The sequence below is a fragment of the Plectropomus leopardus genome, chromosome 24 (genome assembly GCF_026936395.1).
Source record: "Plectropomus leopardus strain MGB_pleo_1.0 chromosome 24, ASM2693639v1, whole genome shotgun sequence".
NCBI lineage: Eukaryota > Metazoa > Chordata > Actinopteri > Perciformes > Serranidae > Plectropomus > Plectropomus leopardus.
In genome coordinates this window covers 16,515,872-16,543,609 of record NC_142199.1, presented here as the reverse complement: position 1 = coordinate 16,543,609, position 27,738 = coordinate 16,515,872, and the positions used below count along the sequence as shown (strand labels likewise).

At 40.1% G+C, this 27,738-nt stretch overlaps 3 protein-coding genes and 1 long non-coding RNA gene across 4 annotated transcripts; 2 read left to right on the top strand and 2 right to left on the bottom strand.

The window, feature by feature from the left end:
- The first annotated feature begins 183 nt into the window (after window positions 1-183).
- LOC121962743 (gap junction alpha-3 protein-like) lies at window positions 184-12,505 on the top strand. The gene is made up of 5 exons (XM_042513030.2): window positions 184-526; window positions 3,927-3,988; window positions 6,811-6,899; window positions 7,789-8,345; window positions 9,190-12,505. Exons 3-5 carry the CDS (start codon window positions 6,831-6,833, stop codon window positions 10,025-10,027), a joined length of 1,464 nt encoding a protein of 487 aa, XP_042368964.2. The 5' UTR covers window positions 184-526; window positions 3,927-3,988; window positions 6,811-6,830; the 3' UTR covers window positions 10,028-12,505.
- A 4,146-nt stretch (window positions 12,506-16,651) lies between these two features.
- LOC148185523 (uncharacterized) lies at window positions 16,652-21,035 on the top strand. The gene is made up of 2 exons (XR_015775856.1): window positions 16,652-16,826; window positions 20,856-21,035. It is a non-coding gene; the product is annotated as an uncharacterized LOC148185523 (long non-coding RNA).
- On the bottom strand, window positions 18,511-23,073 carry hpxb (hemopexin b). Its single transcript, XM_042513190.2, has 10 exons — window positions 22,940-23,073; window positions 21,401-21,426; window positions 21,168-21,251; window positions 20,877-21,034; window positions 20,630-20,783; window positions 20,199-20,411; window positions 19,997-20,089; window positions 19,271-19,401; window positions 19,028-19,175; window positions 18,511-18,938 (listed from the first exon to the last, which is right to left on the bottom strand). The coding sequence occupies exons 1-10, from the start codon at window positions 23,002-23,004 to the stop codon at window positions 18,712-18,714; spliced, it is 1,299 nt and encodes a 432-aa protein (XP_042369124.2). The 5' UTR covers window positions 23,005-23,073; the 3' UTR covers window positions 18,511-18,711.
- A 604-nt stretch (window positions 23,074-23,677) lies between these two features.
- LOC148185522 (uncharacterized) lies at window positions 23,678-26,801 on the bottom strand. Its single transcript, XM_088074540.1, has one exon. It carries the CDS (start codon window positions 26,799-26,801, stop codon window positions 24,219-24,221), a length of 2,583 nt encoding a protein of 860 aa, XP_087930666.1. The 3' UTR covers window positions 23,678-24,218.
- Window positions 26,802-27,738: the final 937 nt, after the last annotated feature.

Genomic DNA, 27,738 nt, shown 5'->3' with positions numbered 1-27,738 from the left:
TAGTCCCAGTAGTAGGCGACTTGTAAACAGTTTTCATATTGTTTTAAATTTGGCAGTGATGTGATGGAGCCGCCTCAGCCCCCTGCCCCTAACTAACACACACACACACACACACACGCACACACACACACACGTGTGCGCGCACACAAGCACGTACCTTCCCCCCCACCACCCCCCTCGTGCGCCCCATGCACGGGGACACCAATGTGTGACAGTGGCGGATGGCCTTGGCCACGCGGGACGCAGCCGCTGCGCTTCGCCTTCGCGGGACAGGTTCCACACGCGCCCTTTTTTAGACTAGACTAGCCTCTCGTCTTTTTTACTCTCTCTCTCTCCCTCTCTCTCTGTAATTCTCTCTCTGTGTCCCTCTCCCTCCCCCTCCTCTCCCACTAATCTCACCTACTCCTCGCCTGGTCGCCTCGAGCCCTCCCGTGGGAGTAAAAGAAAGAAGAAGGAGAGAAAAGTGAGAGGAGAAGAAGGAGAAGAAGCGCGCTGCCGGGAGGGAGACGTGTTTCAGAGGAGAGCGGTAAGCAGGTGGATGCTGGAGTGATGGTGTTTGGGTGGAGTGGGAGGAGAGAGGAGGGATTATCATCCTTCCACCTGCTGGATTATCAGCACCTCTCATGCTGCGTTCACTTCCCTGTGGGAAAGACGGCAGACAGGAAGCCACTAATACTTCATGAACTGAATATAGGGCTTTTTTTCCGAGAAAAACTGAACATATAATCCTTGAAATTAATTCTGTGTTGAGATTTTCAACTTTTGAAAAACACCGTAACTACTTTAAAAGTTAAAACACCTCAGAGTGAGGGCTGAATGGTCATTTAGGATGAGTTTTAGCCAGCCGACAGTGTCGATTAGTTTCATCAGCCTGACCTCCATCTGCCAGCCATCCTATTCTCCTTATGTGTCACATGACATGTATTAGAACAACTTTTCGTTAATTGTTGTATTCAAAAAAGATACATTTGTAATTTTGCACAAGTTAGAAGATAAAATATGACATCGCTGATATTCTTTTAATGCTTTGAAACCTGGCTTGACTTGAGTTTCTTGTGTTGCTTTCACAACCTTTTTATACCCTTGAAACCTAAACAAATTGGTTTGATTTCTTTTTAAAACATGCCAAGAAAGGCAGCAAGTAATTTGGCAAGAGATGTCCCCAAAATTTCAAGAAATTAGGAAAAGCTGAGAGGAAAATGAGCTGAAATTTAAAAAAAAAAAAAGACAGAAAGAGAGAGAAAATAATTATTATATATTTAAAGTTAATTGCATTTACATTTTTAACCCTTTTTCCAAGCAATTTGCTGTTTTTTTTGTTCGGTTGTTTGTTGTTTTTGTACTTTTTTTCTTTTTTGTGTGTGCTAATTTTCAGATAATTTCCTTATTAATTTTTTATTTATTTCTTGCTAATTTGGGGTAATTTCATGTGAGGTTGCTCACTGCATTTCTCCCATGTTTTCGAAAGTGATTAATCCAATTTATTCAGATATCAAGAGGTTATATTGTTGATATGCACGCAACCTACTCAAAACCAAATGGGTAACTAAAGTTTCTTATTGTAACATCCATCATAAAACTTTTACTGTAAAAAGAAACTATTTGTTTTCACTTAAAAACATTAATTTCTGAGCTGCCTCAAATTGTTAAGTTGACTGAATTTAAAAAGACAAGTTGAATTGTTACAAAAGTTCCCTTCACTTCTCAAATTCTGTCCACTGAAGGTTTTCAGGCAGCTTGGACACTAACTTTATTAAGTTAAAACACATTTTGTGTTGCTCCCCTTCACCATTGTGTCATTAAAATGACAATTTGCATAATCCCTGAATATTCTGGGATGTTTTATCAATGGATGTTACGTTCTTGAGCCCCAAAACCTGGACACAGTCTTTATCTACGTTAATACATCAAGTGTAGACGTGCTTTCTCCTCAGTGCGCTGTACTTTTACACGCATTCAACCCCTTTACTTACATTTGTGGTTTTGCACATTTTCTATACCTAATTTATCCTATGTACTATTATTAGGCACTTTTACACACTTAATGTACCTTTCAGGACTGTATTGTATTCAGCAGAGCAGGGCGGTGGCTGGGATGTGACTTTTTTTTGTAATCAGGACCCTCCCCGGAGCTACAGATATTTTTCCATGAGCCTCCCTGATTGGGAGGAAATGCATGACCCTCTCTCCACCATAAATAACCATATTTCACAGTTTCTGGCGGTTATAAATGATGTGATTTGGGAGATTTTTAAATTCTCAGTGTATTTATATTAAATACTAATTACAACCATTTTAAACTGAAAGCCCCTCCCTTAAGCCAAATCAAAAAAAAGCTAACTCCCTTTCGGGTTCATAAAGATTTATCTGAAGTGCCTTCCCCATGTCATAAATAACCAACAGTCCCTTAGGCATTATATACACTTTTATGCATTGTGTACTTTCTGTGTATCCTTGAACACTTTGTGACCATGAGCTGTTTCTTTAAGAACTGACATTGCTCATGTCTAACCCAGCTATATTGACCATATGTAAGCTTACTTTGGTTAAACAAACTGACTTATAATATTTATGGATGTGTATCCAACATTAACCAGGCTGACTTAAAAAAAAAAAAAAAAAAAAAGTAGTCTTTGGTGTGCACATTTCCACTGTCTGCATATCTTAAAAAGGTTTTCAGGGTGCGAGCGGCAGGCCAAGAGTTAACTATTTGGGCTGTTTTAGCACAAAGACCTCTGATCCATCAAAAGCACACGCCAGCCAGGACAATGTCCATCTAGCAGCTTCGCTATTGTCCGACGTGACAGATGGTATTTCATCACGTCAACACATCATGTACATGTACACATGCCGCTGTCAGATTGGTCTACCAGTAGACAGTTATAGTAACTGGTCTGTTCATTTATTTACAGGGATTGTTCTGTTTCTGTTCAGCTGTAGAGTTTGGAAAAGTCACTAAATGTTTGCAGACTTCAGTTTAGCAGAGATGCGTGAATTTGTAAAGGTGGATTTTGAATGTTAACTGTATTAAAGGGGAAATATAACAGAAGACAATTTCATTTAGACCATTTTATTTCCTTTATGGATTTGCAGACTACTGATTTACTCTCTGCAAGGGTAAATAAGATAGAAATCCTGGGTTTACCTTTCATATTAAAAGTAAAATCAATGGCTTCAAATTGGTGGGGTAGTGTGTGGTACTGTAACTAGTGTGCATGTGTGTGTGTGTGTGTGTGTGTGTGTGTGTTTGCGTGTCTGTATATATCAGTCGATCCCAGGCAAACATTTGCCCTCCTCAGCATTCCTGGGATGTGATGAGTCCAGCATTCAACCGGGACAACCTGTTATCCACTCATTCACTTCCCACAGATGGCCAGCCATTGTCCACTGGCCAGCCAACTCTGTGACTGACACACACACACACACACACACACACACACACACACAAATATATATGTGCACGTCTGCAAGCAAATGTACATGTGGATAAAGTAAAAAAAACATGCATATAGCAATTTTATCTTTCATGCATAAATATACATTCATCCACAGTGCAGAGAGTGATATACATGCACAAATACAATTTTATTCTGTCTTTACATTTATGTTCTGTAGGTCAGCTTCCTCAGAGAGGGCCCAAATACATATTGTCTCCTTATTTTTTTTTTATAAATCATGACTGCATGCAGATTTTGGTGATTTTAGTGATTTTAAGTCTTTATTTTAGGAGGCAGAGAGTCAGTAAACCTGCAGTTTGGTTGCTATGATAGGCTTCTTTGACTGCATGGATTCTCAAACATTGATTGCACCTGGTTTATTGTTTTAGTGGCTTAAGAAGATGTGACCATGGATGAGAATTTTGTTTGATTTCTGTTTGAAAATGACACACATAAAGCTAACAAGAGCATCTGGTCTCTCCTTTCCAGGAATTGTTTTTCTTCTGATCTCTGGTCGATGGATTTATCACTGACGATACAACAATATTTTAGTAAGTCTGCCTTTCCTTTCCTTATTTTTACACTTCTTGACATTTATTTTTATTCCCCACTTATCAAGTATTGACAAGCTTGATCAGCGACCCTATATGTCAAACTGCAATGTTATAGGTACCTCTCTAGCATTAGTTTTGGATGGTAAGAGGTGCTTTGTTAAGGGTTAAAATAATTAAAAATGCATTAATATTTTATGTGTATGATTAGGACTGATGCCGGTTTAAAAAAAAATAAAAAAAAAAATAATTATTTATCATCATCAAATTTCATGCATATAAATAAATGTTGCTGCTAAACTTTCACATTTACCAGGCTGCAATTATCAAACCATAAATAATCCAGTTTGATGAAGTATATTGAAAATAAATCATTTATTTTGTATTTTAGACCATAACATGGAGTTGCATCATGACAAAAATGTGGCAATTCAAGGGTTAAAAAAAAAAATGCATTCATATTTGATATGTCTCATTTGGACTGATGCTGTTTTAAGAAATTAAAAAGAGAAAATTAAAAAAATATATATATATATATTTATCCAATTTTTATAGCTTTATTTTGTATAAGCACATTTATGTGCGAAGGGACATTAACGTAACTATTTTAAGGTACATCAAAGGGTTAATTTATTTGTTTGTTACATGTCTTTTCAAAATGAGCTGCCATTTTTACATATGTACAATTAAATGTTAAATGCATACAGTGTCTTTTCAAAGTAAACTTAGAACGTATGTAAAAAACTTGCTTTTTAGTATAGCCTGACCAATTTATCGGTTTACCGATATTTTAGGCCGATATTAGCCTCAAACGGACATATCAGAGCATATCAGCCACGGCAAATATTTTTTCGATATGTGCAGATAAGAAAACTCTTGTGTTTTTTTTTTTTCAGATAATATAATGCAGAAAACGTTGCTTGGGCGGGTTAGAAATGGTTTCATTATATTTTTTGTCCAGCAGAATGCACTCTGACGCCATTGTTCACACTAATCTTAGCACTCTGAAGCACATGTAAGCAGAGCTAGCGTCACAGCAGAGCGGACCGCGTTGCGGGTGTTTTCACGGTAAGCCACACTGAAATATTACTGTAAAGTTAATAAACAACGGCCCCATCATTCTGCAAACGAATGTTCCAGTCTATAGCTGCATTTTAACTCAAACAGAATACTCCTTCAGCCTCCTCTGTCCCCACTGAGAGGGTTTTTAGCACAATAGGGAACATTTATGAGGACAAGAGGAGCTCCCTGGCAGGTGCAAATGCCGAGAAGCTGCTTCTTGTTTTACAACCTGCTTCTAATTGACTAGCAGTATTTAAGTAGTCAGCAATTGACTGATACTGAACAGTACTGATGTTTATTTAGCTATTCATTTTATTGTATTTGTATACTGATGAGTATTTTATTTTTACATTCTTTATTTGAATGGTGAGCGAAGACTGATGCTGAACACATACAGTACAGATGTGTATTTATATTTTTTGTATGTTCTTTATTTTTGATTGTGTGTAATGCCCAATACGTAAATTGTTAAATTAAAGGTGTTTATTTAAGAAAGCCCCCTTCTGAATACTTTTGCATAGTCATATCAGTGCAAAATCAGTGCGCAATCCACATAGAAGTGATCTTTTTTTCATTCCAGCTTAAAAATTCACTATATCGGTCGCCATATTGGTAATCGGTGAATTTTTCCACCATAAAATCGGTATCGGTCTCAAAAATCCCATATTGGTCGGGCTCTAGTTTTTAGGATTACTTCTCTAGGTTTAGTCAACAAAAGCATGTGGTTAAGTTTAGAACAAAAACATCTCGGACTGGCTTAAAATAAACATTTGTTACGTACATAATGTAATATCATGTGGAATATGTGACCAGCGTCACTAGCATTGTATGCTAAACAAACTAGTGCACTATTTTTAAATATTGTTAAAATAACTCAATAGATTTTTGGTTTCACTGGGGACACAAACAGTGGTCTCCCAGGTGAAAGTCCAGAGTTTGTTTGAACCATCCATCTCCCCTCCTACACATCTTATGTAGACTTTGTTGCTCTTTATATTCCTGCAGTTTCTTTGCAAATGCCTCTACCCGCTGCGTCTCTGTTGCCTTGATGGGTAATTATCTGATGTCAAGCGTCACGAATTAAGCATCAGTATTTGACGAGTCAGGAGTAAGCCAGGTTTCCTTTTTGTTGTCTCCTCTGACCTTTAAACCTGGAATAGAGATTTAATTTGGATCCTGGTATGTCCTGTTCCAGAGAGGGGTATCAGCAAAGAGACGTGATAAAGCTAGTAAAAAAAATGTTGTAAACTATTGAATCTTTTTGGTAAATAGGGACGTGTCATCATCCAAATAGCCACAGTGTTGCACTGGAGGAAATGTTTTTTTTTATGACTTTTGACTCAATCCCATTCTGGTGCTGTGATGAGTCCAAGCACCCCAAATGTGTTAATCCACAGCTGAAATATTTTTAAATAAATCCATTGTTTATTCCTGTTTGACAGATGATCGCTAAAAACTGCTGTGTCCAGCTTTTTCTTAACAATGATTCTGTGTTTTCTTGTTTCTGTGACCCATTTTTGAAATGTTGTATCCTCAGTGGGAACCAATCAGCTTGGGGCAAAGTGCCAGACAGAGTGGCAGTGATTTTGGTCTTTTCATTATTAAAAAAAAGAACAAATTTTTCATTTGTGGTACTTCACAGTCTGTTCAGCTCTGGTTTTCTTCTTCAGACTGTACTTCTGCTCTCTTCTCCATCTGCTGAGTCTCTTCTCGTTTTGCCTCCTGCATTCTTCATCCCAGACTTTTGTTTTCCTCTTCAGGTTAGAAAATCGAGTGAAGCATGGGTGACTGGAGCTTTCTAGGGCGGCTGCTGGAGAATGCTCAAGAACACTCCACTGTGATTGGAAAGGTGACCGATTGACTCTTGATAAACTTGATGAATATGAAATGATATCAAATTATGCTTATCCCCTTCTTCTCACATATTCCTGAAATCTCTCAATGGCCACAGTTTAGAAGATTTTACTAACTTCTTTGTAATTTTCAAAGTTCTCCAAAATCCTGCCACATAGCTTTTTAGTACAAGAAGCTTATCATGAACCATATTTATGGTTATTGTTAGGTGATGACCTCAGGAGGCAGTTAGTTTATGTAGTGAACAGACTGAGAAAGTCTGCTGAGGCAGGATGTAAAGATGGATAGGCCAGTCAAAAAACACAGGACTTTCACTCAAGAAATTGCTGTTTGTGTCCCATGTGAAACCAAAAGTCAGCGTTAGTGTGTTCATGTTTTTTACTAAATATTTTAGTATGTCACACGATGCATGTTTCATATGTCAAGAGAAACTGTCATATTATGTCAGTAACAAACATACTTGTTAGATACCAAACCTTACTAAATAGTTTTGATGCCTAAACCTAATAAAGTAGAGCTGCAACGTTTCACAATGTTAAGCATAAGTTTGAAACTGCAGTTATTTCTGTCATTTAGGTATAACACCACTTCAACGCTATTTTAGAAGATGTTCCTGTAGGTTGAACTAGAGGGTACACTGCAAACATTGGTCAGACGGGTATGTCACATCCCTGGCCAAAAATTTCTCAAAGGGCGACAAAGTCCATGTAGATTAAATGCTGTGGTTGATAAATGGATAAAATGCATCCGTGTGGGTCAGTGGAAGTTTATTATTCAGTCCTGTCACAGTAAGAAGGACCTGCCTCACTAAGTCTAGCTGAAGTGCCTGAGATATTTGGGCTGCCTTCTCTGTTTTTATTAATCCTTCCATCCTTCCTCTGCAGGTTTGGCTGACAGTCCTCTTTATCTTCCGCATCTTGGTGCTGGGCGCAGCAGCTGAAGAGGTTTGGGGTGACGAGCAGTCTGACTTTACTTGTAACACGCAGCAGCCCGGTTGCGAGAACGTCTGCTACGACGAGGCTTTCCCCATCTCCCACATCCGCTTCTGGGTGCTGCAGATCATCTTTGTCTCCACGCCCACCCTCATCTACCTGGGCCATGTGCTGCACATCGTCCGCATGGAGGAGAAGAGGAGGGAGAGGGAAGAGGAGCTCAGAAAGGCCGGACGGCACCAGGAGGACCACGATCCTCTCTATCACAACGGGGTCGGCGATGGAGGAGGAGGTGGGAAGAAGGAGAAACCGCCGATTCGCGATGAGCACGGGAAGATCCGGATCCGTGGGGCATTATTGAGGACCTACATCTTCAACATCATCTTCAAGACTCTGTTCGAGGTGGGCTTCATCCTGGGACAGTACTTCCTGTATGGCTTCCACCTGAGGCCGCTCTATAAATGTGGACGCTGGCCCTGCCCCAATACTGTGGACTGCTTCATCTCCAGGTTAGAGAGCAGGATTTTATGTGTGTTTGTGTGCTTCTTCATTTGTTTGGTTGCACTGATTATTCACTTAGCCCCATCTCCTAAAAGTTACTGTTGCTTCGTGTACCAATCCAAGTTAGAGTCGGTTATACTGAGATAGAGTCAAATACATCATAACAGGGCTCACTGTTAGCATCACACAGCTAATGTTACCCAGTGGTTATCGATAGGTTTAACAATGTCGAGTTGTTTCAGCGCTCCTGTCAGAATAATGACTCAGTGTTGAATGTTAACTGCTGCTGCGGGACTCTAGCCCAAGTTGCAAAATACGAAGATTAGAGATAAGATCACGTTGAGCTGTGTTAGTTCGTGCTAACAGGGCAGAGAAACAGCAAGACGAGAGCAGCTCGTAATACCAGCCCTTCTGAGTCGAAAAAATGCCTATAAACATTGCAACATGCATTGCAATTTTTTTTAGAAAAGCTGCCAGGAAATCAGGCATTGGAGGAAAATGTTAAAGGGCCGCTCTATTGGACTGTGTCGGAGGTAGATTTTTACCGAGTTCCAAGTGCAATGGATTACAGTGTCAAACAGTGTTTCGAACAGTTTTCAAACACAGCTTTGACATGTGGTGAAAACCAAATCCTGACAGGCTGACTGTAACTTTGTGCTAAGCTATTATTGCTGTGCAGGGAGACGTTTGTCGGAACAGTCAAACAAAAAGCACGGTCACAAATATAAACATCTTAAATGTCTGTGAAGATATTTCATAATTCCTTTGTGATGCTCTTTTTTGATAAATTTCTTTATATGAATACTTTTTTTTGTGTGAATTAGACATGTCTGTGTTCATCTGTTGTTTCAGGCCAACTGAAAAGACGATCTTCATCATCTTCATGCTGGTGGTGGCCTGCGTCTCGCTGGTGCTCAACCTGCTGGAGATTTACCACCTGGGCTGGAAGAAAGTCAAGCAGGGTGTCACCAATGAGTTTGTCCCCGACAGTGAGTCGCTGATGCTGGGCAGAGACGAGCCCGGAGACGCAGAGACGATCCCCGAGCAGACCTCTCCGTCGGTCCTCGACTGTTTGCCGGTGTACGCCAGCGTGAACGTGGTGGGGGCTGGAGCTGCAGAGGGAGGAACCTACAGTCCAACTGAAGCTTCCCCTGCCGTGATTTCCTTAAATCCCAACAATGCCAGACTCAAGATGGACGGCCCAGCGTTCCACCCAGATGACTTCCTGTTGGAGGCCATGCCCGGTTCCTATTACGGTGACAAAGTGCGTGTTAGGAGCCAAAGGGAGCTGATGGCGATGGAGCAGAACTGGAGCAACATGGCACTGGAGCTCCATAAGCTGGATGGAAAAAACTCGTCTTCCTCCTCCTACCCTCCTCCTCTTCCCTCTCCTCCCACCTCCACCTCCTCCTCCCCTCACGAGGAGGCCACCCCACCACTTCCACAAGGGGAGGAACACTCCACTTTTCCGACACTCCCTCGTCACACCCCGCTTTCCCCCATCGCACCGGAGGAGACGGCGGCGGTAGAGGAGAACACGTCACCTTGTATGGTCCCTCATGACGACTTCACCGTGGTTACCAGGGCGGAGATGCATCAGCCTCCTGCTGCAGCGAGAGATATCCGGAAGCCAAGTCGGGCCAGCAAGAGCAGCGGCGTCCGAGCTCGCCCCGATGACCTGGCAGTGTAGCTAAAACACACACACACTCACACATTTACACACATACATGCTGTGTACACATAGAAAAGCTACATTTTATTTCACGACAGCATAAAACCACACACAAGCAGGCCCTCCAGCAAAAGACAAGCCTGCAAGGATGACGTGCAAAACACGTCACCACATTCAGCTGGAAGCGGCTGCTTATTTAAATCTAAGAATCATGAAGCAGAGGTAGGGATAGAGAGAGTTTGGCCAGACTCCTCTACTTGTAAAACATCAGGTCATAGGGGCTTTGTGGAAATCTCTTAGCAACTTCTCTGGAGTCATTTCGGAGAACAGCAGAGAAATGCTGTGCATGCTGTAGATCCAACTCATTTACCAATATTCAGAAGCATCATGCCTATTCATATCACGTTTTAAAAAATAAATAAATATTAGAAAAAGCAGGGACAGCGCTGTCCCACACTTAAAAAAGACATATAATCATTAAGCTCAGTGCAACGTTTCCAAAATTATTATATGTGTGGCAGTAGCTGATGTTTATCATTTTGTGTCCTCTCTCTAAATTTTGAAGTTTTTGTGGGTAAACACCACGCAGGCGGAACTCCTCATGAGTTACTTTTTTCCTCAGCAGCAGTTTGATTCATAGTGTAGATAATTGATCTGTCAATCCAATCAGAAGTGTTCAGATTGATGGATGAGAGGAGCAGCTGCAGCTAAAAGCAAACTTTCAGACCCAGCAGAACGAACAATTAAAGTTCCCTTTCACCACGCCTCGCTCTCCGCTGCTCCGTCTGTGCCCGGAGTACAGCGTGTACTCCGGGCACACACACGAGTAACCAAATGGTATTTATATTCTAGTAGAGCAATAAGTAAGAGAAATAAATGTGTCAGCAGTTTTTTTAATCGTGGCAGGCCGCCACAAATAAACAAATGTGTGGACAATCCTGCAATGGAAATGTGCAAAACAAGACAAAAGGATACATTTGAAAAAGTAAAAAGCGTAAAAGACTAGCCTTTTCCCCCTGCCTCCCGTCTTTCTGCAAAGGTTATCGATCCATAGTTGCCGCACAGGCATAAGTGCAGTAAATTGTCATATATTCGAAAATATTAAAACCATTCCTTTAAGCAATGCAATCGGCATTTTCTCAGCCAAAGTTCTCCAACATGACTGCCAGAGGCTCTGCTGCAGCACCTAATTTTATTTTTCTTTTTTTATGACGATTTGCCCGGCGCAAAGGCCACTGGCCACACTTTTTTTTCTCACTTTTCTTTGGTAAGGGTGGACGGGGGAGGTATATAGGCCCATGAAATGGGAATCACAGACACTAACATACACATGCTCACACACACCTACCGTATATATACATATAGCCTGCACAGACACAAAAAAAGAAAGGTTATAGTGATGATGATGATGATGGTGGTGATTATGATGATTGGACTAACTAATAAGTTTGGGAGCGTAGAGGCAGCAATACTATATTCTTTTATTTTCATCTATCTTTCTTTGCTGGGAGACATCAGAGGAGAGGTTTGCACTTTTGTTTCTTTATTTTTATTTTTTATTGTGACGTGATGATGGAGCTGAACAGTCAGTGTGTCGCGTTGAATCTGTCCGTCTGCGTGTACGACCCGGCCTGTAGTTTCAATGAAGAGAGGGACGCTCTTATGTAGATGACTGAAGGAGCGCGATGAAGCAGTCCCACCCTGAGACATGGTCCTTAGGCTTCACAGGCTCTGTGTGTGTGTGTGTGTGTGTGTGTGTGTGTGTGTGTGTGTGTGTGTGTGTGTGTGTGTGTGTGTGTGTGTGTGTGTGTGTGTGTGTGTGTGTGTGTGTGTGTGTGTGTGTGTGTTTGCACGCATTTGGGTACCTTAATCTTGTGTCAGTGTTTACAAAATGACATCTCTGCAGTTACATCAGGGTAAACTATATAAAGTATATAAATATGTAAATATATAATGAATAATAGTATTGATAGGCACCATAGGATGCATTTAAAAAAGTTCTGGTCAAGCTGCAATTTATCTTACTTTTACCTCGAAAAATCAAAAGTGCTTTTGCGTTTTTGGACATTGGTCCAACAGATCACTTTACGCAGTAATGCATGCACAATGTTAGGATCAGTGGCGCCCCCAAGGGGGGGCCATAGGAGGCCATTGCCACCATTAAACAATTACTGGCCTCCCCTGGCGAAAATAATTACAACCCGGGACTCCTGTGGCTGTGGCATGTTAATTTTTTAAGTTAGCATGGGGGTACTAGACAACCAAAGGCACCCAGTTGTACAGACTAAGTCAGCATAGCTTATCAAAAGGGAGATGCGACTCCTTAACTCTCATACTAACTTAGTTTTCAATGATTTATGCCTCAACAGCGTAACACTATTCCTGAAATTAAGTCACAACCTTGAGAATTGGTGTGCCACCCCAAGATCTACAGGAGCCCCATATGGCCACCCCTGTGAAAAATGTCTGGGGGCGCCACTGGTTAAAATTTCATTTTCATTTTCAATAAAAGAAATAATCAAGGGCTAAACTACGTTTACTGCAATTTAAGGCTTTGCAGCTTGAACAGAGTATAAAACCAGTACACCTTCTTTCTGATGCTTGTGTTTGCAGTGTGTTACAGAACTGTTCACGAGTTCCCCCCTAGCTGTTCTGTGTAGGACTTCATTTTCTAGACTAGCTGTAGATTATACTGTAGGTTTTAGATTTTTTTTTTTTTTTTGGAAAAAAAAAGAGAAAGCAATACAATCTAAAAAAGTGCTAACTTTTATTTCTCTGTCAGTTCTTAACAGACATCCCACATAGGAATGTTCATTTTCCTGTTCTTCTCGTTAATTCCTGCCAAAGAAAGAAAAAAACATTGAAACTAGCTGATTAAATTCCCAACAGCTTTAATTTTTTTAAATTAAATTATTTATGTTCTTAATCAGGAATACAAATGCACCCTATTAGCAAATGAACAAAGGAGAGTGGTTTTGGGCAAACAGCCTTTTTGGTTTGTGTATCTTTGTGTCTCTCTCTGAGCAGAATATTAGCTGATAATACTCAAAATACTTGAAATAGTACTACTAGAATACTAGAAAAGTGCTAGATTATATCACATGTGCCTGAATTAGCATTAAGAACCAAATGAAAGTTTTTTTAAAAAGTTATTTACACTTCAGCAATATAAACAAAATGTTTTTTCTAGTTAGACAATATAATCTTAACTCAAAGGCCACTCACTTGCATTTCCCGGAACTTTTGACCACATTTAAAGGTCTTCGTTGTTTTTGTCGTTGCGTCCAGGTCTGGTAAAATGTTTTACCATCAGGTAAATAACCCATGATGTTGTTTTGGGTTCGTTCTCGTTAAAAGAAGACTTTCGTGCTGCGTGAGTCAGATCTTAAATATGGTCACATATCCTACAAATAAATCACGACACAGGGAACGCCGCTTATCTGCATTCATGGCAACTTGGAACGTTTGAAGGAGCTTAATGATAACTAAAAAAATTGGGTATGACTGCCATGTAAACCAAGATAGTTTAAGATTAACCCCTGAGGCTGACTTCTAAATTGCTAGTGTTGGATATGTTACGTTAATATGTTTCATATGTAGCAGATATGTTAGACTTAATGTTTCAATTTGATTTACTGTGATTAACTTGTGGTTAGGTTTATGTAAAAAAAAAAACATTGATTAGGGTTCGGAGAAAATCGTGTTTTGACTTAAAATACGCACTTTTGTTGCCACAAACCTGACTGGAAATGCCCACATTTCTTATGAAAAACACCAACTTTTTTTCACCGAAAACACAGCTGGACATGTTCAGATGTCTCGCTAAAAAATACTGGCTCTTGTTGACACAAAACAGCTGGACATGTCCTGTCCAACTTGTTATAAATGCAGCAATTTAACTTCTCCAAAGCCAGTGAAACATGAGGTGACTCACTGAGAAGCAAGAAGCAGTACAAGGCACTGAAATTTTAGTACATTAGGCACTTTTACTTTGGTAACACATTTTCTAAAGACAGGATGAACCGTAACCTGAATCTATGCTGTTTGTTGTCTAATGTTTACATGTCTGCAAACTTAGGTACCAATAAATAACTTCAGCATACTATGTTACCTGAACTATATCAAAGAAATAAAAGAAAGAAGAAACCAAAGAAATTTAACAAACCAAAGATTTTTTGTGCCAAAGATATCACAATACATAATCAATTCTAAAAAGAGTTTGCTTCGCCCCGAATCCTACCAATCATGGCTCCAACCACAAGATCAGTATCACAATCCTGTCATGCCTCTGTGAAAGGGCGATTCCGCTTTAAAAAAAAAAGACATTATGTTGAGCTTCGTCTCTAAAAGACAACAAGGTTTATTTGACTGATTCCTATCGCTGAAATGTTTTTCATAACCTTGTTGTTCCAAGCTGTTCTTAGTACCTTTGATATGTAGATAACGATTTGCACAGTTAGATATTAGACCACTGTTCGGAGGATATGAAGACATTATAAATAGAAAAGAAAAAAGGGTGTCCTTGGAGAAGGGATATTAACATATTTTTGTTTATTTATGGAAATAGCGCAATCCAATTGGACTCGGAAAGGACAAGAAATTAATCTGATGCGATTGTTTGTTTCTGTCCTGAATAATGATTGAGAGACTTTCGGCTATTCCGACATTTACTTGAGCCTTGAATATACAAATCCCACAATGGAAAAGTTAGGATGTTTGATGGGATTTTCACGGCGCCCCGGCAAGCAGGGACACAGTCTCCCACGTGTTAGAAATGAAGAACCACCCCTGCGATCACTCCCGTTGTAAAACGCCTGTCTTTGAAGAGAAGTGCCTTGCGTCTGAACCTTTTGTTAAAGAACATGTTGATGTAAATGTTCATTTACCTCAGATGTTTACAGAACTGTTACTGAATAAACTTTTTGTACCATACTTGTTTTCTGTTATGGTTCGCGTTTTCTTTTTGAATTGGCTTTTTTTTTTTCTTCCTGTGTGTAAAATCAACGACCCATGATTTCAAAAAAATTTCAGAGAATTTCAAAGTGTCAGTTTTGTCTCCGTTACCAGTGACTGCTTTTACACCCTGCACCCTAATAGTCCACTAGACTGAGTGTAACATGTAAACTGCATCTTCTGTTTGATATTGCAAATTAGATCTTGTAGCATTTCCTGATTAAGACGGTGCCATACCATCGTATCAGTGGCACAAAATTCCAAAGCCGCCAAATGTCCAATGTCCAAAAGACCAAAACACAATTATCCCAAAAACAAACAGTTGTTTTACATGATCTTTAGCTGATCAAAAAATGTTTTTTGTACCTAAACCTGACCTCACTTTTACCACTGTGTTATTGAGAAATGTTATGTGTCCGTGTTTACAGAAACGAACAATGCAAAGATTTTCTTTGGAGACGTTGTTGTCTTACTGCAGATTGTTTGTGCTTTTGGAGAAACAGGACTTCCAAGCAATGGCAGTTTGTTTTTTGGGATAAAGGGTTGTCGGAGAAATGCAAGTTCAGTCCAGTGCAACATTTTTTGGAGTAATGGGGCTTAAGAATTTTTAACCGTCAGAATAATACCCTATTAAAACATGAAGGATTTTAACATTTTAACTATTTATTGATATTACTTGAAGCTGGCAGTTGTGTGTTTGTGTGTGTGTGTAATGAAAACAGTCTGTACTGTCTGCTATGCCTGTGTGTATGTGCAGTGCTGTTTCTATATGGACGTGTGTGTGTGTGTGTGTGTGTGTGAGTGTGTGTGTCTGTGTCCTCATGGCCTCGCCCATCGCTGTGCTGAGGCCAGCACTTCCTTTATGCGTGCTGAAAGTCCCAGGGATTTTGGCTGAACAAAAACCTCTCCAGGGAGTGAAAAGGCCTTGAATGCCTGCTAATGCCGTCCCGACCTCTGGACTCTTGCGGGCTGCTGGTCCAAACGGTCCAATATGAGTATGGAGCATTTGTTGAAATACTGTATACAGTGATAATGACAGCAACCAGGAGCCCAAAATAAAATTGGCAACATTTTTTGGCATCTTGGCCATAAATGTTTTGTCTTTTAGAGGGTGGAATTGGAAAGAAAATTAACACACTTAGATTTAAAAATTAGACTTAGATGATGGCCAGTAAAAGCTTCCAATAAAGCAAAGTACCACATAACTTATTAATACCATATTAGCCTCATTCTTGCTGGTTAATTTAAACCAAAATAGCACAAAATTGAAAGCTGAAATGATAAATTAGAACAAGGAAATGTCTGACTGTATTTCCTTGGTGTGAACATCAAGAAATGTTTCGTTTTTATCGGAGCAGCTCTGTGCAGGACTCGCTCTTCGCTGTTGGCTCAGCTGGTGAAGTGTTTCACTCTCAGTCTGCATGAATATGAAGTCTGTTATGTTTTACGCAGCACTACTGCTGCTCACAAGGTCAACCTTGATATCTGAAGGAATCTGGCCTCTTTCTTGCTTGAAATAAAGTTGTGGCCACCAGTGATTTCTCTAAATTGAGGCCAACGATGTCGAGTTTCACACCTGCCCGCAGGCCTTTTCCTACACCTGCAACTCTTTGACAGAAATCATTGAAAACTTAACACAGGAGTGGAAAAGCAAATCTTTTTCAGATTTTCTACGGGGCCAAACTTTGTGGCTGAATGTAAAGTTCTCTCCAACAGTCTCCTCTCTTCTTGCAGTATATTTCTTTGGAAATGATTCATGTGTAACACGAGTGAATGAAGAGAACATATCCAACAGTTTCCCAAGAAATAAGGAGATCCTACAAGCAGATCCCAAAAAGACAAAAACACGCACACAACTGAAGAGGTACGTGAAAGCTCATTGCATGCATGCGCAGATTATATTACATAAGCATTAAGCATTATTTCCTTTGAATGAGTTCACATTTTGCTTTGTAATAATATTTTACTGTCTTCTTTGATATTTACAACCCACCTTTTAGGTGTTAACCCTAATTTTCACAACAGCACTCAAGGTAAACACGGGTAAGTGGACTGACCAAAGAAAGCATGTTCACTTAAAAAAAAACGTTTAGACGAAACACAAGGTTCTTGCAGCTGAAGATAAGCTAGATTTAAGACTTTTAATGCCACCCAGAATGAAGTTTAAGATCAATTTTGCAACAACCAAAACCAAAGGGAACAAGAAAAACACATAAAGCGATATCAGTTACTTTGAGTTAGGGACAAATCAAACTTTTTGTGGTGGTCATTTGTGGTTTTGTGGTAAAAGAAAATCTCCAAAAAGCACTGTCACCGTTGGCCACCACTGTAAAAGAGACATCTTTAAACCCTCAAAACAGCCACTGTGGTTTATATTTCTAAAACTGTCAATGAGTCAAGAAAAATCGGTGACATTATACGTAAAGTCTAGAAGAGAAAACTACTGCGCATATTCAGCGGGCCGCATACCACAAGTAAACCAGTGAGTTTTTTGCGAATACACCAAACAAGCAACATCATTGGAATGATGTAGGGGAAAATTAGTATTTTTTAAAAGTATGTTACCAATAATTTTTAGATTTTGCAATGAAACATTAGATACTACAATACAAATAATACAAATTAAGTTCTTATTTTTAGATTCAATGCAATACTTGGATCTGCAGGAACTCAGCACTCATGTACTCATTTGGTGTGACATCAGAGGACGTGTCATATAAAGGCGCAGATGTCCTGATGAAAAAATGGCATTTTTGCAGCCAAAAAATATTAAGTGGAAAGTTTCAATACGATGTGTGCAAAACAACGGTGTGTGTCTGCATCAGGACTCTGTTCCTGCAGCTGATTCAGGTTCACAGTGAATCTGATCCCCTCATTATTTCTGCTGGGACTCATTCATTTGTACAGCAGGTCCTCTAGTGGCCAATCTGGGTTTTGTTCCTCATGATTATTTTTGATGAGTTTCACATTTGCAACCTGAAAGTGATAAGAAGTCATCTCATCCTTTATGTAAGTAAAAGTACAACTACCCTTCAACCCTTGTCTAAGTACTAATAGTCTGTTACAAGTAAACTTCCTGCATTGAAAATGGTATTTAAGTATAATAAGGAAAAATTTACCTAAGTTATAAAAAGTACCAAATGCAGAAGAACACATATCATAACCAGAACTTCAAAACCTTTAAACTTCAAAATAAAAAAATAGACAAAATTAGAAAATAACACAAATATTTTTAGAAACATAGAAAAAGATGTAAATGTTTATCAAAATAGCTAGTTACTTTTCTGTCAATTGAATGACTGACTGGTTGACAGTTGTCGCAGTTGTTCTTGTATAAACTGTTTGGTAATTTAAACTATAACATGTTTTTATGCAAAAATCTTAATTTGTAAAGTAACTAAAGCCTTCAGATAAATGTAGTAAAGTAAAAAATACAATATTACCCTCTGAAAGAATAAAGTAGCATGAAAATAAAATAAAAAATAAATGAATAAAAGAATAGAGTAAAGATATAATAACTGAAATTGACAGAATAACTTACACTCCAGTTTGTAGTTTTCCACATTTTATTCACCAAATAGCTCAAACTCCACCGTGCATGGAGGGAGGACTTTTCCGAGCTCTTACAAATGCTCAACGTTTTACCAGTGACTTTGATTCCACACTGCCACCCTGCCGGTATGCTTTTGTATATCGATCTTTGAGCATGGTAAGCACATGACTGTGGCACATTCTCTAATGCCTGACTCCTAATCCTGACATCCCATCATTGCTTTGGTAATAATTTCAGGCTCAGGGTTGATTCTGGCTGTAGCCAATATCATGGGGCTTGCATAGCTGTAATACTGTGAGCCCTTAAACACTTTAATTCCATTTGCATCGCATGTACCAGCATCGATATCAGTCAAGGGCAAGGGCCACTCTTGGGTCACCACCCTGGGTGTGGCGGTGAGGTCGATGTCATGGAGCTTCCCTCCTGTTCGAAGAAAAATAATGTTTGTTAGTCACAAACGTAACCCAACAAAAATCCACCAAAATTTAGAAATACGCACACTGTGACCTTACCTTGGATTATATGAACTGTGTGTTCAGCGGGACAGACAAAAGCAGCGTCCACACGTCCTTCAATACCGAGTTCCTCCTTCAGTGTTTTCGGGTAGCCTTCAATCAGGGTGTAGGGAGCATCTGCTTTATAGATGTAAACCTGATTGTCCTGCAGGTGGACCAGGAGTTATATTGGTTTTAACACAGCTAGATAGATGGGTTTAGGTATTTCAAGACATTTTTATTGGTAACTTCAAGGTCTACCTTGATAAAGTAGATTTTGTCAGCGTAGGAAAAGACAGCTTCCACGCTGCCGGTCACCTCCTTCCAGGCCCTGGTGATCAGGAAAGCGTGAAGACCATCACGACTGGTGTCCAGACGCATGTAGATGGGACCTTAGTAGATTGAAAGGAAATCTTAGTGAAATATGTGACATATTGGGAAATACGTTTCTTCACCTTTTTGGCGAAAAGTTAGACGACAAGATCAGCACAACTAACGTATCGATTGCTGCGGGAATGAGTTAACATTTTTCGTCTTCTGGTTGTGTTGTCACAAAGTTAGTGGGTTCTTTGAAAGTGTTTTTGGTTAAACGCCTGAATTTAGGTCTTTGGTTAACACAAGTTCAAGAGATTTTCACGTTTTGTTCTATGACATAAAATATGCCGGTAGATAGCCTATTTGTGAATTTTTAGGCTTTTATGCGTCTTAAAAAAGACAGTTGCTAACAGGTGGCTACATGAGACTACAGGATGTCACCAAGGCTTGTTTTGAGTGGTGGTGTTAGTTTTTTTTTTTACTTCTGGAATTTGCTTTTACCCTCCAAAAAAGTAAGTGTTGCTCATACGAGGTTGTTTTTCTTTTTTTGTGCTTAATTTTAGTTTTTTTTTGTTATTTGTAACTTGTAACTTCTTCCTGTTTTTCACAGAAATCAAGCATATTTTCTCAGATTTCAAAGGGTTAAAGAGTATTTTTTCTTCTTTTCTTTACCTGCAAAGAAATAACTTTTGCCTGCATCATCAGTGGTGATGGCATCCAGTTTCACCTCACTGCATTTCGGGATTTCATAAGCACCTCCATGACCTGCAGTCAAATACAGATGATTACCCGTTTACCCAAAATAGATCTTTTTCTACTTCTTGTGTCAAATAATTTGAAACAAATGTAACTGTTCCTCTCCGGATGAACTCACCAAAGTTGGGGCACTTCATGAAGTAATTGCGAGCGTCCTTGGGGTATGGACCGCTCACCTCTCCGGACACGGGGTTGAACCTGGTGAAGTTGTGTCCATGGAAACAGTAATAGTGCTCCAGCCAGCGGAAAGCAGAGGTGCAGACGGGCAGGTCGGACCATGTCTTGACCTTCACTGTCTTTGTGGCGATATCATAAACATGCGCATCGTGTCCTGTGGGAGAAAATTATACTAGTTATATCCACAAGAAAACAGTGCGAGTTGACAAAATGTGCTCCTGCTGCAGCTAATTTTATACACCAGAGGGCAGAATTATCTTTGTGATATTACGATAATTATAATGTTCAGTCAAACATTGTCAGTTGTTTCTTTTCTTAACCATAGTCTTGATTTAGTGAGATAAATATTTTTTTCAGTGACTGCCAACATACCCTTAAAGAACAGAACTGAGTCAGCAGTGCACTCTCCTTTGGGACACTCAACAGCAGCGTCCAGGTGAGAGGGGACTCCTGGGAAGTCCTCCTGGATCTGTTTAGGATACCCGGCCTCCAGAACGTGGTCATAATAGCTGAACACCTTGTCATCCTGGAGATCAAAAGTATCGGTTTAGTCTAGATTTTAGTCTTGATCTGATTTTTTTTTTTTTTTTTTTTACAGAATTACATCTGTGGATCATACCAGGAAGAAATAGATGTGATCGTGGTCTTCGGGGTTCTCGGCATTGTGCATGCGGAAGGCAGCGTCTACATGACCAATGTGATGGATGTCGTCGAGCTCCTTGAAGGACGCGTTGGAGAGCTGAGCTGGACCACTGAAACCCGCCCACAAGTGGCTACCTGAAGGTAAAACATCAGTTTCATTACACAGCAAAAAATATCTGTTTGTAAAAAATACATCAAATTCAACTTAAATAATCGCACAAGAAATAAAGTCCATCATTCTTTATTTTAAAAAAAAAAGTTCCCATACCTTTGAAGAAGAAAGTGTTTCCTTTCTCGTCAGGAGTGATGGCGTCAAACTCAATTCCTTCACACCGGTCTGGTAGATCAGACTCTAAACATGGAGATAATTTCTCCTGTTACCATCAGTGCAACTGAAATCATTTAAAGACTCAACTTGTGTATCATCAGACTGAATGACTTGTTTCATATCTGCAGTCAGAAAGCAGGGTTATGATTTTAACATGTTGTTGAAAAACTCACGTTCTGTTGCTGCATCATCTGAAGGCCTGTGGATGATAAAACAGATCCTTTTTTTTCTCCCAAATTACATTTAATTTTGAAAAGTCCTTGAGTCCTGATAACAGGGGCTCAATCAACGACACTCTGCCAAGGTAATACGATGACTTTGCACTCTTATATTTGTTGAATCGATCCGCCTGGTGAACTTTGTGAACGAACAAATAGAGTTACGAAATGACTGAATTAATGAATTGCAAATTTCCAAGGCAGACCAGGAGAAAAGAATAGGCCAAAAAAAAAAAGTGGGCGTCTGATGTAAGAGCCATTATTGGGAAACTAATACCTTTTGTGCTGTTGACCAATACACACATTTTGATGTGAGACTGTGTTTGCCCTGAACGGCGCTGTTTGAACTGATAAGAGGAAATACTTAGAAAAGTCGGGACAATCCAAAGCATCCTACAGAGAGTGGACAAAATAACGGGAACACTGCACTCTAATCCAATGCAACAAAAAACACAAAGTACAGCCTCAATGTTGACTCAGCACCTCTTTGAAACAGCAGAGGTAGCATTTAAATGGTTATTGTATTGGTTTGCATTATATTACCCTTTGTTTTATACAACATTGTTACTTTTCGCTCATTCTTGAGAACTGGGACAAAACCTTATTTTGAAGGGTTTTTGATTTTAACTCTCAACCAGGCTGGGGAAATATATTTGAAAAGATCAATTTGTCCAACTTCCAGTGATCTAATTGTTTTTTTTTATATGCTGGATGCTGACATCTTACGGTTTATTAATTTCACAGCAGTTGTAGTCTTAATGCTAATCAAAATGTTCATTTTTAAACCATAATTATTCTTTAATTTTGATGTAGAAGGGCTAAGGGGTTGGCCTGTTTTGGTCGTGACGCACCTGATAGCAATAGTACTTAATGAATTTATTAAAAAAAAAATAGAAAGCTCAACAGTACTTGAGCAACATTTACACCTTTTTTGGAAAAGTTTTTTTAAAAACTACATTTTACAACAAAGATGATTGTAGCAGTACATTTTTACACGAATGTCATCAGTGTGTTCTTTTCATCTTTGAATTTGAAGGTTTTTAACACATTTTTCAATAGTTTGAACTTAAAATCTTTTTATGGAAAAGGGTTTTTTTCTGGCACAGGGCAAGTTTAGACATTACAAGCACATCAAAATAGCTTATAAATCATATTTACTATATATGTATATATTAATACTTTAAAAATATTTATTTTTTTACCCCAGAAATTTCTTTTTTTAGTAGTAGTGTTTTCCCAGTTAAAGAATGGGTAGCATATTGCAGAGCAGAAACATGAAGAAACTTAGAACTGATTAAAACCACATACCAAGCTCATTAAGCCACCAAGCTTTGGCTTTTAAGGCTAAATTTGCACAACTATTTGCAGCTATTTTTTTCATGTTCGAAAAAACCTCATATGAAACATGAACTCGATGAACTAGCCTGTCCTAATCTAAGTGACGTATTTTGTGTGATAGTTCATGACATGATATGAGAGTTTTTTAATACTCACACAGGCACTCCATTAGTGAAGGCAAGTGCAAAGCACAGGAACAGGGTTTTGGTGATGAGCTCCATGCTGTGCAGTCCTGATGAAGTTTGCTGATGTCCCACTGTGGTGCAGGACCGAGCAGGAGCTGAACCTGCCCTTTTATACTGAAGTGTGGAAGTGGGTGGACAAGTTAGGAAACTGTGGGTGCATTTGTTTGCAAAGGCACTTTATTGGAATTCCAGTTATTGCAAAATGACGCTTTGTCAGGATCATTTATGGTCAGGCATTACAATATATACAGTATGGTGACATGTTTATTTTCTAAAAATGTCAGCATTATGTGCAGCTAAAGTATTCTATGTGCACATTTATCTTTAGTAAAGCTGTTTTTGTGCCTGAGAATCTAGAGAAGGTGAAAAAGAGATGCTTTACTTTGCCCTAGGTGTTGATTTTTAATGAAATTATTGATCTGTTTGGTTAACTTTTTACCAGTTTGAGAATTACATGTTCTTAACACAGGGCCAGAAAGCGCCCCTTGTTCCCTTTTTTGTTTGGCGACAGACCTTCCTAGAAATACAGATGTATTGGGACAAACATGGTCTCCAGAGAAATATACGAAAGCTAATAACCAGCCTTTGACATGAGGTTTGGTAAGGTGCGGTTGGGCAATAGACCCAATAACAACAAAATCATGCAAAATTAGATTCAAATCAAATTTTAATATTTTCTCGTCAGAGAAGTTGAAGTTGAAGTCGAAAAATCACAATTCAATCACAGTCTTAAGCAAAGTTATCTATTTGATCTGCTGGTTACACTTATAGATTACAATGAAATTCATTTGAACCTGTAAATTGATTATTAAATGTTAAATGTTAATAATTAAATGTTTTAAAATATGGGCATAGTTCTTCAAACTTAATTGAATATATTCAGGCGCTACTGTGCTTTACTGTAGATTAATCAAGAAAACACATTAGAAACACTCAAGGGTCATTTAAAAGCATGCATTAGTACTTTATCTTTTGTACTTAGTAAATGTGATTAAAAGAATTTGTACTAATGTGCTACAACTGTTGTGCATCTACTGATTATCATAAAAAAACAAAACAAGAAAAAAGTACCATCACCAATTGAAATCTCATCAATCTTGGTCTTATCAAATTTAAGCAAGTAGGAGGTAGAGGCTGTAAATTATACTCAAATTAACTCACATTATAAATTCCCAAGGATATATTGTCTCCTATTAAATCTAACCGACTTTCTTTATCACGTGTTGGTTTCGACCTCTTTACCATCTTCTTTACTTATAGCGGTAGATCTTGATGCAATGATTCATGCTGTCTGACACGACCATGTGGCCGTCAGGGAGCAGCGCCAGGCCCCTTGGGCTACTTAGGCTGTCGCTCACCAGAGGCCAGCCAACACCTTTGGATGGGTAGAGAAGAACGCGGTGGTGCTGCTTGCCCCAGTCCGCCACCAGGACGTCCCCATCACTATCAATGCCGAGACCCCATGGGCAGGTCAGAACAGGCCCCAGACCAGAGCACACTCCCAGGATTCGGATGGTGTTCCAGCCAGGCTCCAGGACCCGGATGCATGGGACACGTCCGGTCTCATTGCCTCTTTCGGATACTGCCATGAGCCCAGTAGTGAGGCAGGCTGCTACCAGGTAAGGTCTGTGATACCCAGTCACCACTGTACGCTCCAATCTGGCCCCAGTTTTGGGATCTAGTTTGAGGGAAGTTAGGGTGCCACGCTTGATGTCTGCGACCAAGAACTCATCTTGACGGGTAACAGTCACCCCTCTTGGAGCATCCAGTTCTTCGTTGGTGGAACCAATCAGTGTGCCTCCAAATGTTTGCAGGAGGCGTCCATGACGGCTGAACACCAGCACAGCTCGTTCAGCAGCACAGGTCAGAGCAATGAGACCCTTAGAGTTCACAGCCACGTCAAAGTAGTTGCAGATGCGGGCGGACCTTTCTGATCCCGAAGGAGACACTTGCTGCACAACATTCTTCTGGAGATCAGTTACCTGAATGCGGGCGTTTCCACAATCGACCACAAATAGCTGCCCTTTAACAGATGCATGTACACCGCTTGGTAGGTTGAGGTCAGTGCGACCTGATCCTTGTTTTCCAAACTGCTTGACCAGATAAGCCGAGTCAAGTGCAGTTGAACAACCCTCTTCTTCCAGTTCCCCCAAAGCTGACACAACTGTCTCTCTCTTGTTGTATTGCTGTAATTCTTTGCCTTGGTGTAATTTGTCTCCTTCGATGGCTGACATGGACAGAGATCTACTCACTCGGTTTGAACTTAAACCCTGTGAAACACGAGTCTGGGATCTTGATTGTCGTTCACAAGAACTCATGGTGTTCTTGTCAGGTTCAGTGCCGTTTCCTTGGCCTTGTTCAGGAGTTGAAGATTCAGAGGCAAGACGCATTCTGTTGACTTTCCTGATTCCTCTACACTCACCCTTGTCACCATTAATCAAAGGACGTCTACCTGAGAGGTCCGCAGTGGACATTGAGCGGCAGTGCTCTTGGTTGAGAGATCCACCAACTGGGGTATTTACAGTATAGGTGTAACAGGAATCCTCACTGTCCACTGGGGACGGAGGGCTTCCACTGTCCACTGAACATTCAGTTGAGGTCTTTCTCTTGGATAAGGTTTGTTGACTAGAGGACAGATCTCCAAGACTGCGCCTGGAGAGGGAACCTTTGCGTCTAGTCTTTGGAGATGTCAGCACATCACTGCTTTTTTCATCAATTTCCTCAGGAGGGCAGGATGGTTCTTCACATGAGACCAAGACAAGAACCTTTTGCTTCCTCTTACCCTTCAGTGTGGAGCGTCTCTTTGTTCCATTTTGTCTGCCATCAGATTCATCACCCTCAGATTCTCCTTGACTGGAAACTGGTGGGATAGCAAGGAAAAGGTCTTGCCCCTGAGTGTCTGAACACACAGATTCCACTTCCTCGTCTTGGGATGACTCAGATACACCACGATGTCTTTGTATGGGGGACTTTGTGGTGGGGGATTTGAGATCTTCCTCATTCTCTGTAGAGCTTGACAGACGTAGTTTCCGGACAACACGCATGTTTCCGCTGTTTGCCCTATTGCTCTCCTCCGGACTATACCTTTGCCCGGCCTTGTTTGGTTGTGGTTCTTTTCGAATTTCAAGAGGGGTAACTTTTGAAAATGCCTCATTGCCTGAGTGCAACGCACACTTTTGTCCTTGGACACCACAGACACCAATTGGGTAGGTCATACCTTGCTCACGAACATCAATTTCCCCTAAACTAAAGGTCTTGGATCCAGGGCTTGGTATGAAACTGACCCTTTTCATTGTTAGGGAGATCTCCCAAGGCTGGGTGACCTCTGCCACTCCTCTTTGGAGCTGGTTTTTGTTGGATCCACCAGCTGTGCTGCCCCATCTTTGTATTTGCTCCTTGAGTTGGCCAATTTTTCTAAGTTGCTGGTCAACAAGAGACTGAACAACTCGGACTGCTGCAGCATTCTCCCTCTTCACCTGACTAAGGTGCCGCTGGGCTTCTCTGTGGTCCTGCTCAACCTTCTCAAGAAGGCGACGCTCCTCTCTCTGAGCTTCAATCGCAGCGTTGTCCAACTCACGGTTCACCTCCTCCACTTCGGCCTGCTGTCGCTCCCTGAGGCTCTGCAGTTCTCGTTCTCCTTGCTCCAGGTTGGAGAGGGCCTGGGTCACCCACGGAGGTGGTGAGTTAAGAGACATGGGTGTAAAGATGGACTCCCTAGGTGTGAAGGATAGGGGAGGTGGGGAGGTCACATCTGAATATTTTGGAGTGCTGTGTGTCAACAGGGCTGAGAACCCAAGGAGGGCTCTCCTCTCTGAATGAGACCGCATCAGCATTGTGGATGGCAGATTTGAACAATTCTATTGTCAAATGGCATTCACTTTTCCGTACTTTTTGAGTGTGTTTCTGAAAAGAGAAAGGCAGAAGAAAAACAATCAAAATCTTTACAACAAAGTATTTACAGGTATTACAACATATGATGCCTGTCCATAAAAGCAATTAAGCTAGTTAGCTAACACACATATTTTTAAAAACCTATTGACAAGGGGTGCCTTTTGGATCAGTGGATAGGGTGGCGCCCCATGTTCGGAGGCTGTGTCCTTGTTGCAGCGGCCACGGGTTGCTGCATGCCACAACCCCTTCATGCTCACACTGTCCTGTCCTAATTAATTCTTCAGTTCTCTGGCAAATCTGTTAGATCTACCTGTTGACTCAGGTGTATCTCATGAACCCTGCAAGGGCTTGTGTACATTTCTGGTACTGTTTCAAAACTGGGACACATGTTCCCTTTCCTTGCAACTTTATCTGTCCCACACAGTATTCTGTTTCTCACGAGACTCTAAAATGCTCTCAAGTAACCACTGTCCTGTTTCCCCGAGGTCAGCGCTGTATTCAGACTTCTACACTGTTGGCAGCTGCTGACAACAATAAATGCCCTAAATTGAATGTTGAAGCACATCTAATGTAATTCTCTATTGACCAAGCATTTGCCTTGAAATAAGATAAAATAAGATAAAAAAATACTTTATTAATCCCACAATGGGGAAATTCACCTTTCAGCAAATTCAAAAATCAGATCAAATTGAAAAAAAAAGTGATTTTTGTGCAAAAAAAGGATAAAATATTACAACATAGAAATGAGATGAAATAAAATAAAATCGTATAACATCTATATACACTATAAACACATTTTACATACAGATAGTATGTTTGTGATTGATAGTTGCACAGGATAATTGAAATACACACGTTGGATTTACTGTAAAAAATACT